Source organism: Lampetra planeri, chromosome 26, assembly GCF_965212315.1.
Source record: "Lampetra planeri chromosome 26, kcLamPlan1.2.h2, whole genome shotgun sequence".
Lineage (NCBI taxonomy): Eukaryota > Metazoa > Chordata > Hyperoartia > Petromyzontiformes > Petromyzontidae > Lampetra > Lampetra planeri.
The window spans coordinates 561575-578537 of NC_136132.1; the positions used below are offsets into that span (position 1 = coordinate 561575).

The 16963-nt window shown below is 48.7% G+C and overlaps 1 protein-coding gene across 1 annotated transcript; it reads left to right on the top strand.

Annotated features, from left to right (window-relative positions):
- The first annotated feature begins 4500 nt into the window (after positions 1-4500).
- On the top strand, positions 4501-7612 carry LOC144727832 (forkhead box protein Q1-like). The gene has a single exon (XM_078606991.1). It carries the CDS (start codon positions 5155-5157, stop codon positions 6274-6276), a length of 1122 nt encoding a protein of 373 aa, XP_078463117.1. The 5' UTR covers positions 4501-5154; the 3' UTR covers positions 6277-7612.
- Positions 7613-16963: the final 9351 nt, after the last annotated feature.

Here is a 16963-nt window from a genome sequence, read left to right on the forward strand (position 1 = left end):
CCACCGTGTTGGCTACGTCAGAGTCCTGATGTGAGAATAGCAGGACTCGACTATGTGCTGCACGCCACCGTGTTGGCTACGTCAGAGTCCTGATGTGAGAATAGCAGGACTCGACTATGTGCTGCACGCCACCGTGTTGGCTACGTCAGAGTCCTGATGTGAGAATAGCAGGACTCGACTATGTGCTGCACGCCACCGTGTTGGCTACGTCAGAGTCCTGATATGAGAATAGCAGGACTCGACTACGTGCTGCACGTGGTGATCAAACAGCATTCTGGTCGAGGATGCTGCCAAAGCTCTTTAGATGATTAGAAAACTGAATCTTGAAGTCTCCGACCACCACACCTGTGCCTCCCACAAATGTTTTCACCTGACCCCGAGTGCCAACCTGCAGAACATCCGATCTTTGTGGATTAATTTTATCCTCTGGCCAATGCAATGATCCTCATCCTTTGTTGCGTAGTTCCCAGCATACATCTCTCCATCCTGCCTTTTAGCTTTCGTTCCGTATACTTTTGTAGATGTCCTTGTTTCTAATCAATGTCATAGCAGGTGACATACGCTGATTAAACACATTATCTCTTCGGGTACAATAATAACAAACAATCCCAGATTTGTCAGTGCCGCGTAAAACCGGACCAGACGCCGTCCGACTGTCAATGCCCCGTCTCCGCTGTCAGGCTAGTCGAGGAACGTTGCCTTGGACAGTTCGGTTTAACAGCAGGTGCATCGGACATCGCTACGTCGCAAGTCACCGTCAAGTTCATATATTCCAAAAGCCCTCCGACCCGCCCTTGCCCTCCCTCGTGTATTTCATCACCCTCATCCTGATTGCCAAACTATTGCCCGAGACAGACGCCCGCCCTGTCGCGTTTCCCGGTTGTGTCCGATCCAACAGCTATTTGACTTTGTTCAGCAGATGCACTCATAAGTGACCTTGGTTTGTCCGCAAATTATCTTCGAGCCCACTCTCCAGCCTTTGTATATTACGCTATTTCAAGCATTCCCTGCAGTGCATTACCACTGGTTGGTATAATGTCAATGTCATCAGCAAATCCAGGATGGTTATACTATATATGAATAGTTTTATGCATTATTTTGTTAAATATCTTTTCATGTCTGTTTGTTTTTCTTACTTATGTTTACATGAATCGTTCTGTACAGCACCTTGGGATATGCTCTTGTACGTTTAAGCACGTAATTAATTGGACTTATTAAGATACAGAAGCATAAATAAACGCGTGTGCAGACTCGTACAGTCTATGTTTTGTTGGGGGAAATAAGCTCACAGCAGTCAATAAATCATCGCATGATTTGTCAGGGTGTTTACAACTATTTGAAGCCAAAGATACGAAAGAATGATGGCCAGTTGTCAAGATTGTAAGAAAACTCGTTTTCAGTGACGAGGTATTTCCTTGGTCACATATATAAACATATATATATATAAAAACATGCGCTGCCTTTTTGACATATCACTGTGGTAAGTTCTGCGATGCTGGTGACATTTTCTTTAGTTGGGGGGAAATGAATATGACTCTACGTCAAGAGAACATTTCCAATCGGTGCAGCATCTGACCTGCAGTGACAAACGGATCCGACGCATGGACATTCATGAACAAAGGGGAACGGAAATAAAAAAAAGTTGCGCAAAGAAGCATGGAGAGATGCATGCTGGGAATCGGTTGCATTGAGGGGCGAAAAGAGGAACGGATAGACTGGAGATCCTACACGGGCAAAATATGTACGATATTATTTCTAGCGCTGCAGGATACATTGCTATGAATAAATTAATAATGAGGGCCTGTCGTCAGGGCTGATGATAGCGTGGCAGGCAAGGGAGGAACTTGCCCAAGAGGACATCAAGCAGGGATATTAATGGGGTGCAGTGCGCGATGTGAATTGTTACATCGAACTGGCGATGGCTTGGGGGTCTTCATCCAGCAGTGGAATGATCATGACCAATGATGACGATGACCCGAGTGAATGACAGCAGTCGTGTTGGCAGACAGCGAGCGTGCAAGCAAGGGCGGTGGTGGCGCCAGGCAGAATCAAACCAAACAAAAGCAGCTCAAGAGGCCCTGGATTCATGAAATGAATAGCGGTGCACAAATTATCATTTCAAATTGAATTCCAGATCAACATAAAAGTTCATGGCCATAATGAAAATACGATTCATCGCATTCATCTCTCTCGTCTGCATCTCTCGTCTCACCTCACTCCAACTCTACTTCTGTGCGCCTCTTCTCTTATGGCACTGAACCTCAATTCTCTTGTCTGCGTCTCTCTACTGTCATCCCACTGGACGTGTTCAACTCCGGTTCACGTCACTGAGCCAGTGGTGGAAATTCCATATTCCTATGCCGGGGGTGAGTCTATCAAAAAAACAACCACTATTGACTTCCCCACCGAGTGGTACCTATTTTATCGACCCCTGCTCGTTCTCACTCAGATTTTATGAATGCAAAATGGGGACCCCCAATGGGGCAGCCTTAATCTAGAATGGGGGGGGGGGGGGTCCACTGAGATGCTGACGATGGCTTCTCGGGGGTGTAGCCCTGCAACTCTAAACTCGGCGTATTCATCTGGCGGTGCCGACCGCTGAGCTGTGCGTGTCTCAGATCGCGTGGAAGCAATGGGGGCCTCACCCTCACCCCATCATTATGGCAGCGAGGAGCGTCAACAGCTCGGGGTGGGATGTTGCGCGTGGCTGCACGTTCCGCTTTATATACATCAATTGAGAGGGGCGGATGGGCGGCTATTTACACGTTTGTCTTTTTGTGAACAATATTGTTGTGCGGACCTCATGTTTCATGTCCACAGTGGTGGGCTGCAGGCAAACGGCTGCGCGTGTATGTGTACATGTCAACAGTGGCGCAGCCTCATGTGAGGTGGGTCGCACGTTCAGCAAGTTTCAGCGACGTAAAAAGTGGCAACTTTCAAATTATGTTGCTGAAACACTTGAGCCGTTTTCGATGGCTTGACCTCGAGGATTTGTTTTGACATTTATCTATTGACGCGCTATCGACAAAGCAAGCTTCACCTGTGATATTAATTAAATACATTTAACCCCCTGTCGAATCAATGCCGGTTGAAGGGCTCCCCTTTGCCTGTCAACCATGGGAGTTTGGAGTTGTATGACCATACTTCACCACGCTGGTCAGTGCAGGTTCGTGACAAAGTGGCAGGGTGCCCAGGACCAGTTCAGATATTGGCGGTTCAGTTCACTGGGTTCATAGCGCGGTGCGCTCATCGCTGCACCACTGATCCACACCTGCATGTGATATATTAATATATACAGTAATGTTGCTCATGTTATATGATATTTGATACAATATCAGATGATCATCCCCCAGATCGTTATGGGAATGTAATCGTAGACATTGCACACTTATTACATTGGCGACATATTTGATTTGTAGTGTCCTCAGATCTTTGTTTAGTTTCCTATATTACTTCATATTTTTTATTGACCAATTCATTACTTAATTACTTTTTATATACCAACCAAACAGTCATGGTTAGAAATGTTGGTTTATACCTGTTATAAATAACACACTTGAATATGCATGGGAAACAATGCACATGGTGATTTGTTTACATTGGGTTGAACATGTGTGTGTGGGGAGCGGTGGTGTAGCGGTTAGCGCTACGCTGCGCTACGAACCTGGCGACCCAAGTCCGATTCCCACTCACGGCCAACACCAGTGACGATTATTTGAACCGGTCCCGGGCCTCCCCTATGTCGACTCAGCATCAAATGAGTACCTGGTGTGGTGTGTATACATCGCCGCTGGGGAGACAAAGGCGGCCGGGCGTGGTACTGGTCACCCACCCCCTCGCGTGCCGTGCCGGCCTTCATAGGTGCTCGCTAACAGCACTTGCTCCTACAGTCTATACGGGGGATCTTAGTCTCTGTATAAAATGCGACAAGTCTGGTGTGCCAGTGAGTGAGTGAGTGTGCGCCGGGGAATGTGCGGCGAGTGTGCGGCGCGCGACGTTCGTGGGTGCACGCGGGCATCAGCAAGTGCGTGGTGGCCACAGTTCAGGGAGAGCGTGCACGCGCGAGTGTGTGTGTGTGTGCGCGCGTGTGTGCGAGGGAGTGTGTGTGTGCACGCGCGAGTGTGTGTGTGCGCGCGTGAGTGTGTGCGAGGGAGTGTGTGTGTGCACGCGCGAGTGTGTGCGAGCGAGTGTGTGTGTGCACGCGCGAGTGTGTGCGAGCGAGTGTGTGTGTGCACGCGCGAGTGAGTGTGAGCGAGCGAGTGTGTGTGAGCGAGCGAGTGTGTGTGAGCGAGCGAGTGTGTGTGTGCACGCGCGAGTGAGTGTGAGCGAGTGAGTGTGTGTGAGCGAGCGAGTGTATGCGCGAGTGTGTGTGCGCGTGAGTGTGTGTGTACGCGAGCGAGTGTGTGTACCCTGGGTAGAGTGCTGCGAGTAGGGCCTGCCCGTGTGTGACGGCAAACAGGCGAACGATGCTGCTGCTGCCGCTGCGTGTTTGACCAGCGCAGGGAGGGGACTGCCACTCAGCCGTGTCAAGTGGCCGCACGAGACACGTCGGCGTCCCGTGTCGCCACGGTGACCTGGAGGGGGTAGCGCGTCGCGCACGTTTGAAGTGGCACATTCTCATCCACAGTTTAATAGAAGGTGACATATTACACACACACACATATATATATTTATTGAGACGAGGCACTGCTCGACGCGGGACAAAAACTCATCCGGGCGATTTTGTCCCGTTCCTCAAAGTAAACAAATACGCGCTATCTGGAGGGGGAAGTCTTCCTGCATTTCACACTCCATGCACCCCACCCCCCACCCCCTTTCAAATGGCAGCACCCATTGACGTCACCGAACCCCACAGGTACTTAAGGACAGGTAAAAGAGAAACATTCCTCAAAGCGACTCGGCCCTCCGTTGGACCAAAAATATTGAAACTGATTGAACGGAAAGCGATCTCCGCTTTCGACTTGAGTTGAATCGCTGCTCTGCTTTGTAACTGGACAAGGGCCTCTCTTTGGCTTTCGGTGACGAGCAAGTCCAGGGCGCGCAGGTTGACGAGGTGTGCTCAGAGATTGCTCTTTATATTGTTTTGTCTCCGTTTGATGAAATAACGTGGAGACATTGTGCCACCTACAAGAGGCCGCTGCCCCTCTTAATACGATGGAGGTGAAACCCGACATCTGCTTGGGCGGCGTCCTGCGTCTCCACAAAAGTCTTGAGAGTGTGGCCAAGGAGCGCCGGTGCTCGGAGCTGCTCAGCGACTCCGACTCCGGGGTCGCCGCGTCACCCTTTCCTCCCGAAGACGACCACCTCGGCTCCTCGGACGGAGAGCTGAGCGCAGGTGGCAGCTACAGCTCGGTGTCCGCCATGGGTTTCGAGACGGACGTGCAGCAGCAGCAGCAGCAACAGCAGCAGCAGCATCACCATCAGCAGCAGCAGCAAGCCAAGTCCGGCAAAGCATACATGCGCCGTCCAAAGCCACCGTTCTCGTACATCGCGCTGATTGCCATGGCGATCCGTGACTCTCAGACCGGCCGGCTAACCCTGGCAGAGATCAACGACTACCTGATGAGCAAGTTCCCCTTCTTCCGCGGCAGCTACACGGGCTGGCGCAACTCGGTGCGCCACAACCTGTCCCTCAACGAGTGCTTCGTGAAGGTGCTGCGCGACCCCTCGCGGCCCTGGGGCAAGGACAACTTCTGGATGATCAACCCGGACAGCGAGTACACCTTCGCCGACGGCGTCTTCAGGCGGCGCAGGAAGCGCATCTCCCGCTCGCGGGGCGGCTCCGGCAGCGAGGGTCGGGCGACGCCATCCCCCCCCCCGCCGCCGCCGCCCGGCGACACGGCGCAGACGCCCTGCCGCCGGTACGGGGGACGGGAGGCCGGCCCCAAGTTCTCCAGCCCCTTTGCCATCGAGAGCCTGCTCAGCAGGCCGCACGTGCCCGCCGCGCCACCCGCCTCCAAGGCGATCCGCAGGCCGCCGTCACCCCTCGGCTTCGGCGAGGTGGCCTACCTGGGACTGCCGGATCCCCGCGGCGGCCTGTGGACCTACGACGCGGTGGCCTTCCGCCCGCTGATGCACCCGCTGGCGCTGCACGCGCAGCCCGCGATGGGCGGCCCGCCGCCGCTGTTCGCCACGGCGCTGGGGCCGCTGATCCCCTTGAGCGTGGCGGAGGCGGCCTGGCTTCGCGAGGCCCACGCAGAGAAGGCCCGGCCCGTCAAGGTCTTCCCGCAGCTGGCGCAGCACCTGCCGTTCGGCGTGGAGAAGTTGCTCGCCTGACTCGAGAGAGAAACCGCACACGGTATCGCGCAGGACCATTTGCACTTTGTCGAAGACTGTCGGAGGGACGGGCGCTAACGGAATGTTGACAAAGCCTTAACTGGTTACTACTATAAAGCTGAACTCTGTGGGAGGTGCGTAACGCAAGCATTTGACGACAGTGGAGCCACGCTGAGCTTTGTTTAGTTTTATTTTCGTTGTTCTGTTTTTATATACGTGTGTGCATGCTAAACATGAAGAACTTCCCACACAATGTATTGTCACGACTGCCTAAAATGACTAATTGCTAAAACAATACTAAAGTAGCATTGCCCTCATTTATAGATCATGTGGTAGGCGACGCGCTGCTTTCTGCAGTAGAGAGAAACAACGGTGACCCTATAAGAGCCTGAACGTTTATAGACGCTTTGTAGGAAGAAAGAAAAGCGTTCTCTTTCATAGAAGATTTTCGTTCGATGTCAAAACGTAATCGATGTGACAAGCGGCCTATGGAGGTGCACTCCTGTCAGTGAACTAACAAAGCCACGTGTGCCGTGGCTTTACCAGCTTCGCACAGTGGAGATTGTCGTCGTCTATTTATTGCAAATATTCCTCCCACGAAGGCGCGCGGGAGCACGCCCGAGACGGCGCTGTCAAGGTGCGTTTTGTTGACGCTGGTGAGGTTGGGAATGTGAAGGATTATTTTGGGGAGATGTCTTGTATGAATGAAAGGCAGCTGCCTCAAGCTGCTCACTCGATGAGTCTTTAACAAATAAAAGCAAGTGAAATGATGTTATATACGTATAAGGAGTGAATGTAGGTTGCTTTGAATGCGCCTTTCCTAAAGCTTTTTTGACGTAACACTGGCAGACAGAGATGTTCACAAATGTTACACAACGAACCTGCTCAGGTGATGTTTGTTTAGTTTTTACATAATATATGCTCAGGCAAAATCTCAAAGGTTTACATATTTGGGACCTTGTAGAAGTAATTTTTGAAATCAAAACGTCAAATGACGACTTGTGTGATTTTGCGTTCTGGCGTGTCCACGTTGACTGCCTTGCGACGCCTCTTTGTGAATACCGCAATGTACATTCTTGACACCTCTTGATGTGTGATGTTTGTTGAACTTAACTTTTATTTTTTTTGACGTAAGTGCCTCGGTGCTGGTTATTTTGAATATGTATAGTGCAGGATTTCCAAACTGGTGGTTTGTGCATATTTGTGGCATGATGTGTTTGACATTCTTATTTGAATTTCATTTTAATTATTCATTATTGTAACTATTTGACTGTTATACAGCTGGTTGTATGACTTTTTGCGTGTTTTAAAATAAAAATATTTATTTACCCCTCAAGTAATGTCGTGAAGATTCATAATTTGAACCCAAGTATTTTTAGAATTGGTGTCAGGCGTGGCCAGAACACTTTGAGAATGTGGCATTGAAAGCATGCAGATGCATTCCTTCACTTGAACTTACAATGCATCAACCTATAACATCAATAGCCTTCCTCTGTTACGTGTGATAAAAACACACAACTTAATTAGTTCCAATCGACTGACAATCTCCTGCTATAAAAGACTCCCTTTGTCAAGCCACTGCTGGATGACGGATTTACCCCCACAAACCATGCCGCTCACGAGGAATGTCTGACCATACTTCACCGTGCTGCTGAGTCCAGGTAGGTGACGGGAGGGAAGGCGGGGACGGCAGGAATGGTTCACTCGCCACTGATCTGAGCCGTGACAACCGATCTTTGTTCGGCAGGATCCGAGCATAGTGCCCTCCACCCCCACCTCCTGCGCCACCGCTACACCACCACATATCTGTATTTATATATCTATTTATATTTCCATATATATTAAAACAGCATTTAGTGGCTTCATCGCATTCCAATTTACACGGAATCGCTACGTATGGTGCGAAAGAAGTGCAACATACATACATTCCAAAATCTTTTAGACCATTGTATAAATGTGTTCACCAAACTGTATGAATCCCGTTGAAATTATATATTTGTTGGTCTCTGCTTTACAACTATCGAAAAAATGCTTGACAAAATATGATTCATATCGACATTAACGCAATACAATGGAACACTTGTATTTGTCATACTATTTGCAGTTGGAACGATAATGCCCTTTGTTAACCGAAATAGCCTCAATGAGCAGAAATACTTTGTCCGAATTGGGTCCTACATTGGGATGTTTGGCCAAATGTCATCAATTCGTTTTTTGGCATATGGGAGAAAATCGGCATGTCTTGAGAAATCCCACAACCAGAAGGCGATAACACTCAAAGCTCTGCACAGATAGAATCATCCCTTACATCCATAGTGCTGGATCACAGGTGTAGTCCTGTCTCATTGTCAATAATACAGTGATCCACTATACACAACCTCACTAAAATAATAGAGATATTTGAGTAAACATTTTATTTTGACAAACTCTTCATGTCTCCCACGGGTCCTAGTGTATTCATATATTAGTTAGAGCTCTCCTGATACACTTTGCCCTCATGTGGAGCCATCACTTTCATAACATTCAGTCACCTGTTGAGGAGAAAACGGGTAATTATAAATCAGTGTGGGGTATCTCTAAACGGATCACCTTGTCTTATCACGTGGGTACCTTGGACTTGCAATCCAGAGGTCACTGGTTCGATTCGATTCCCTGCGTGGCAGTCGAAACAAAGGTGCCAAATGTATTAAATCCCCGCATCTCTGCCCACCCTTCCCCCGGACCTCCGATTATCACGGTTGGCCACACACGGTGCGAACGAATCTCAACATACACACAGCAGTACAGAGATATATATAAAGGAGCACCACAGTCGATTGTCAAGTTGCGTGTGCTGGGACAAAGCGTCTCCACTGTCACCTCTGCTAAGATCTCTAGCCAGTGTGGAAGAGAAGGCCAAATACTCACTAGAGGTGTGGGCGGGGGGGGGCTCTCAACAGCTCTCTCTCTCTCTCGCTCGGGGAGGAGGCCCTTCTGCCAGCAGCGACGTGAGCACGCAGTTGCAAGGCTGCACCTGCGCCTCTTTGCCGTGAGTGGGTTCTCCGTCGCACACGCGTGGGGTGGTGGTGGCGGTGGAGTCACAGCTGTGCTGGTGGGCCACAAGCTGCCCCCCCCCCCCTTTGCTGAGCAAGCATTCATCGACAGAACGAGGCCGACAACAACCAGTGCTGTAAACACTGCACGCTCACATCTGATACCCACAATTTATGTAATACACGGCCGAGGCTTATATGTTTGCCATCCTATACTCAAAGTCAATTAACAGAAACCACGCAGGTGCTTCAAATTGCTGGCAAAGGGACCACCACCAACGTGACCCCCCCTCTTCTGGCACAGTAAGTAAACTTGCACATCAACAATGTCTTTTTGTCTTTGACCACATTCATATCCTCACATGCCAAATCTCAGGTTTCAGAATGTGGTGTTGAGGGAAAGATGAATATAACTTGCCCCTCTGAAAACAAACAGCAGTCACCATATTGTACAACACAATGCACGACAAGTATAGCGTGAGCCAATCACCCTGCGTGTGCGCAAAACTGTCAACCGATCTTGGGAAGCTAAGCAGTGGTTGAGCCTGGTTAGTTCTTGGATGCGAGACTGCTGGAGAATACCCGGGTGGAGTAGCAGCAGTCGTCGGCTTGGGCTGCGAGGTGGCCATGAGATGGCAGTACAGCAATAGATTCGTGAATCTGTCTGTGTGGAGTTTTGTGCGTGTGGGTTTTCTCCAGGCACTCAATGGAATTAGCCAAACATCAAAAAGGAATCTTCATACTCAAACTCGTTGTGGAAATTCTCAATTATCAAAGCCCATTTGTATTATTGTGGTCTTTATATATTTATTGGCGCACTGCGCTGTCAACCCGGTGAACCTACGTCCAGTTCGCTGCGACGGCTAACATCAGTGTCGCCACAGTGATGAGATGTTAACTACCTCGCCTGGTATGCAAGGAGGTCGTGGGTCCGATCCTGAACCTGACGCCTGCTGAGTTTGCGTGTCTCTCTCTCCCGGTGGTCGCGTGGATTTTTCTCTGGGTCCTCCGGGGTTTCTCTCCACATTTAGAGAGAGAATTTGGCTGCTATGAATTTTCAAATGATAAGCCAGTGGGCCGTAAAACAAAAATGTTTAAGTTTGGTGGAGCGACATCTGAGCCAGTCCTGGGAGGCTCCCTCTTCACCAACCCACAGTGACCAGTGTGGTGAAGTATGGTCAAACATCCCCCGCAACCAACACAGCATGGGGAAGGTCTTCATTCAGCAGTGGGTTGACAAAGACAAGGACTGTAAAATTATCATTATCACTACAGCATCATTGCTGCATACAGCTATGACGTACACTGACTATTCAAAACTTGTTTCAAATGTTGCGGACGTGACATGTACGTGGTGAGTCAAAAGCCTTTGGCCATTCTGAATGTTGTTTCTGCATTGCAATGTGCTTGTGACACAACGCGTGCGTGCACGCGAACTCCGTGCAAATAACCTGGACAAGCAAGCGGGGCTGTGCCCCCACGTGTAGACGACTCCCCATGCTTGCAACAATGACCACCCCCCCCCTCCAAGACAAAGACCCCCCGTTTCACCTTTAACAGGATTGGAGCGTGTGCTGTTCACGAGGAGCAACTATGAAGGCCGGACCGGCACACGAGGGGGTTGAGTGGTCAATCCCACGCCCGGCCGCCTTTGTCTCCCCAGTGGCGATGTTTGCACAACGCACCAGTTACTCATTTGAGGCCGAGTCGACCTAGGAAGAGGCCCAGGACCGCTTCAGATCATCGTCACCGGTGTTGGCCGTGAGCCGGGAATCGATCTCAGAATTCCAGGACCATTTGCCCAGAACGCGCTAACCGCTGCACCACCGCTCCCGACACGCACGCGCACGCACGCGCTGGGCGCCTCAAGACAATTCGCGTTGCAGCGCGGAGCTACAAACGGACACGTCCCACGCCGTCGAATGCGGCGTCACGACAAACACGTTCCTAGAGATGTATTTATAAAAAAAGATAAAAGCATGACCCACACCAGGAATAGTTTTTGTACAAGGCTAACAAGGTAATAGAGGTTAGCGACAGTACAATAAGTCAGGGTGCCTCGAGGGGACCCAATAATGCGGCAGACCCACCCATGTCATGGCATTATGGCTGAAAATTCCAGCTGTGAGCAGAAGCAGCAGACGCAGCAGCAGCAGACGCAGCCCTTTTAGAGACATTCACTACCCCGGCCGCGGTCCTCACTCAGTCGGGCAGCGAGTCCACTCCACTCCCCCCGTCTTTAAACTGCGGCGCAAAGAGCTCGTGGCCAAGGGCCGCGGTGTTTCTGTGTCGCCCTTCCCACGTCGCGGTTTGTGCTCTGTGCCGGGCTCGCGTTGAAATAAAAACAGTAAAAACGACCCCAGTAGTTACTCCACTCCCCTCGCCAAGCACTAGCCATCACCCCCCCCCCCTTCAGTTTAGTTTCCCATCCAACAACAACAACCAACAACAACATCCAATAACAACCAACAACATCCACCGCCCCCATCCCCCGCCGTCCTTGTTACCAAGGAGAGGTGGCGAAGGCTCGCAAGGCCTTCATCCAGCAGTGGATCGATAATGGTTGATTGGTGAGCGTTGTCAACCCGTGAAGGTGAGGGGAGTCTCCCCCAAACGAACCTCATGAAATCTCGAGCGAGTTTAAGTGTCATCAGAAATATCACGAGATAATGGACCACGAATTGAACGGGGTGAACTTAATGTCTGATATCCCCCCCCTCCCACTCGTCCCCCATTGCAATCCGAAAAACTTCGAGACGAAACCTCCCCCCGATGTAAACACAATGATTGTGTGAAGAAAATGCTAATTATTACGAAACGCACTCAGAGTTTGTTTGGATAATGTCTGTTGCTGATGTTGTTGAACTTATTTCGCACCGTACGTAGCCCACAGTGCACATCGGAGGTTCGAGGGAAAGATAACAAACTAAACACAAAAGCAGTTCTAAAGAAATGAGTTTTCAATGTTTTATATTACATTTCTGTAACAATAGACTGACATAGGTTCCTTAACACATACCTGGCAATTGCTCCAACATCTGCTGAATGACATTTTGGCCCAGAAAATCCCTTTAATTTCCATTGCTTGGGAGACCCAAAAAGTCGCCAAAAACCTCGTGACCAGCCTGTAAAGTCGGCAACATTGGACCCTCCTCCACCAGTCGTCCCAGACTCGTGTCGGAAGTTCTCGCTCAGTGCAGATTGTGTCGTCGCCATGCAGAGTGGGGCTGCCTCCTTGTGGCGATGTTGTGGTTTTGCATTTAAAGTCACTGCCCCTCGTTATCCCTCGTTATCCCTCGTTATCCCTCGTTATCCCTCGTTATCCCTCGTTATCCCTCGTTATCCCTCGTTATTCGCGAGGGATACGTTCCGGAGATGCTCGTGAATATCAAATTTCGCGGATAATATTGTGAATGGCCTTACATAAGTACACAAATAAGCGATTAAATACATGAAAATTATCATAACCCAAAAACATTTGTTATAATAAACAAAGTAAATCGAAAATAGATATAAAAGTATGAAATAATAGTGTATAAATGAACTAAGCTGTATCTCATAATTGTATCTCATCACTTCATCTCGCTTCACTTTATCTCTCTTCACTTTATCTCATCACTTTATCTCATCACTTGCTCGCATCACTTTCTCTCTCATCACTTTCTCTCTCTCGTGATCCAGTCGTGTCGAGTTCCAGATGCGATTCGCGGATATCCAACACCACGGACAGCAGTAGTTCGTTGATAACGAGGGAATACTGTACAGTAATACTCCGCTTTACGTCCGGGATGCGTTCTTGACATGTGCGACGACGAATATCAAAACGATGTCAATCAAAACAGTTTACAGAGTTGGTGGAAGCGAAGGCAGAGGCGACGGATACGAGAAAGCACGGATGATGAGGTCAGCGACGTAAGTGTGCGTTTGAGGCGACGTAAATCAGGTGGCGGTATTAATCAAGGGACGCCGTATCTGCGAAACGATTTAATAGGAGGGAGACGTAATTCGAGGTGATGCTGCAACTGCTTTAAAGAAAAAAAACCTCCACACATTCGTCAATAAAAGTGCCTGAAAGGGACATATATATAACAGATGTACAACAGATGTATAACAGATGTATAGCAGTAGACATTTCAGGCAAAGACCCTTTCCCGCGATATAAAGAAGGCGCCACAAACACAATGTAAAGGTGCTGTGAAGGCGTCACTTTCCATCGACGTGATTGTTGTTTGTGCTTATGCACCGCTACCAATGGAGGAGCAGCATCATGGTGGAGCCTCTGACTCCAGATCCTCCTCTCTCCGGACCCATTTGATCCCCATTGTACGATTAATGTTCCATCCTGTTCCTCATATTTCTCATTCTTTCTCTTCTCTCTTCCCCTTCGTTATTTTTGTCCATACATTGTATCCATGACTCCCCTTCATGTTGACTGTGCCACAGGTACACGAGTCGCTAGTTTAGGCTAATAGGGCAAATACTGCCATAATAGAGGTTTTTGGGTTAGATCGCGTAAATATATAAATGTGTCGTTAAAACCCGCCACCACCCGACACAGCCAACTAGTAAGGGTTGTCACGTTAACAGAACGTGCCAATTCGTCACTAGTACAGCACTAGTGTGTAGTGTATAGTGTAGTGTATAGTAGTGTATAGTGTAGTGTATAGTAGTGTATAGTGTAGTGTATAGTAGTGAATAGTGTAGTACACTAGCACAGCACACCGGTGTGTTGGAGAGCCAAGCCACAACATTTACAATCTGAGTACGACGTTTCGTCAGTAATTACAACTAGCTTCATCAGGCGACAGACAAATTTGTGAAGTCCACCTGTTTCGTTCCTTATATAGCGGCGTAGATGTGGTCGTTTTAATGACACATTATATATATATACGCGATCTAACCCAAAAACATCTGTTATGGATGATATTGGTCGCGAAAGCCTACGTGTTAAAGGGAAAATACTGCTTTTTCAAGCAAGACAAACAAATGGAAAGCAACGAAAGAGACATGGTGATAATGACAAAAGTTATTGACTCTTGGATTCAATTCTGAACCTGAATTGTTAGTGAATGGTGAAACACGATGGCACATGCGCAACTTGTGATCTGGAAATCGATGCTAGATTCCAGGCCAAGGCTGCGTAGTGTCGGGTTTCCCATTCACATTTTTATTCGAATAAGTGGAAAATATTTGAATCAAACTTCTTTGGAAAATGCATAGGAATGATAAAAATGTATAGATGTCCTTCCAAAAAACATATCCTGTGAGTGAACAAAGGGAAAATTGTGCTCATACAGTGTATTATTTTCTGGGTATTTATCCGCATGCATTAAAAATGTATTTTAGACACAGTGAATACGTTTTATTGCAAAATAAGCTACATTTATGATGGATGCCTTCCAATCGCAGGCAGTTATAATGAGGAACAAACTGTAACACAAAGCGTAAATCATCACCACATGGTAGCAGTGGCAATCATGAAAGAGAAATAATTCTCTCTTGGAAAATGGTAAATTACTCAACTTATACAATTTCCGATGTTTTTATTTGAATAAGCCAAGAGAGCTATTTCTCTTGTTGCTTATTGGAGACACAGGAATGGCCCAGATGAATATAGATGACTTGGTCAAGGTCAGACAGAGAATACAATTTCACGGACTGCGTTACGAGTGGTATGTGTAAAATTTTTGCTTAAACAAATATTCTTCTTGGTTCTTTCGATAAAGTCACGTAGAAGGGAAATAATAAAATAATAAAAACAAAACATAATAAAACAAATATTGTTTTGTAATGCCTTCCGACTAAGGTATGTCAGTCTGTAATGTAAGGGTACGATGACCCTCACAGACTATACCACATGTATCAGCAATGGCTGGACACATCTTAATATATAAATGACTGCAGAGATTTGGCCATTGTTGGTAACGCATTTCACGATCTATTGCCATTGATTGTGAAGTGTAGTTTGCGTGAACGAGAACAACACGATATGAAACTAAGATATTATGAAATTAACCAACTTTAGTTTCAAGTTGTGCTGCTATTATGGCCTAACCCGAGAAAAATCCAGCCAAATGAATCGAAGAATTTCCCAAAACGTCCCCTCCCCCTTCTTGCCATGACGTCACACAGCACGCGCCACGCGTCTCATCGTGCGGGTCGTCACGTGTCATCGTCGCCAATCGAGCACTGTCGAGGACAAACGCACATATTGGAAGGCGTTCCATCACCATGCACACGCATGGTTCTTCTTTCTTGTTTCGTCAGAAATTGTATTCATATATCCAGAATAGTTTGTATATATTGGAGGTATCGCTCGTGGCGAGGACACGTGTGGGGGTAGCCTGCCTCTTGAAACCCTTCTGTCCAACACAGAACCGGCTTCCTTCAATAACTCAAAGCCGCATTCGCTCTCCCACATGGGAGCAGGAGGCTGAGGCGTAAATGGTCCTCACATGGCACAATCGTTGCCGCTTCATGTAAACAGTGTAATTCAAGCCAAGAACATAATCGGTAAAAAAATATATAATAATCATCACGTGTTCAAGCATATAAATCACGAGGTTGAGGACGGACGCACTTGAACTGCAAAAATAGTTTATTTTATGTTGAGCTTACGCAAGTAAAGTTGATGTAATGTTGCATTGTGACAGCTTCTCATTAAATCCCAGTTACACGAGAGGGAGATCGCTTGGACAGGACGCGGCCCATCCCGTGACGGTGTCCAGCCGAGTTGGACGCCGTCGGCGGGGAACTAAACCCCGCGGGAGGTTCGCGAAGCGGCGCTGCAACGCGCGGCCCAGGGTCGGGGTGTTTGTTTCGCCAACAGATTGCCAAGGCGCTCCTCCGGCTCACCCCCCCCCCCCCCAAAAAAAAAAGACCCAGGACAGTTATTTGGTTTATTCTGGCACCCAGTGTTCCCGAAGCGCTTTGCAGCGTCTGCATCGACGAGTGGCGCGTGGCGCGTCATCCCATCGCGGCTCTCGGGCGAGCATCGACGGCGGGGGGCATCCGTCTTGTCGCGTCAGGATTTTCCGTCTTCCCGGTGTCCAAACCTACGTCGGCTTAATTGACAAATGTATTCGTTTTCTTATTGTCTCCGTGTTTGTATCGGTGAATTTCGTACAATGCAATGCAGTGTGGGTTTACACACGCACACAGAAAGTGTCCGCATGCGACCGCATCTCAAGATGCTGTACAGAAATAGAGGACATATTTTATTTTACATCGAGAGAGGATGTCAAGCGAAGGCAGAACGACTAAAAAGGAAGCTCCTGAGCGTGGTTCGTGAACGCGGGCAGGCAATCGACAGCGCGGGTGACTGGGGGGAGCGAGATCCGGGCCGCATGGGGCAGCAGAGAAGGATGCACGACGTCCCATCGGCACGCACAGGTTTTGTTATTTCCTGGGAGTGGCTGTCGATGTCACCGAGCTTCTCGTCGTTTCACGCTGCGTGGCTACAAGGTTGTCACGGGGCTGTGGCAGGCAGCAGAGCGTTGCGCAGCAGCATCCATTCTCGCGCTGTACTTCTATGCTCCAGCATCTCTGCTACGTCCGACGTTTCGCTCCACTTGCCGGGAGCTTCTTTTGAGGAACAGAATCGATAGTGCAGCTCACTTTCTCCTTCGACGACATTCTCTTCGCGCGCGCGCGGC

Excerpts from the sequence above, each read along its gene's own strand:
- LOC144727832 (XM_078606991.1), top strand. The coding sequence starts at position 5,155 with ATGGAGGTGAAACCCGACATCTGCTTGGGCGGCGTCCTGCGTCTCCAC.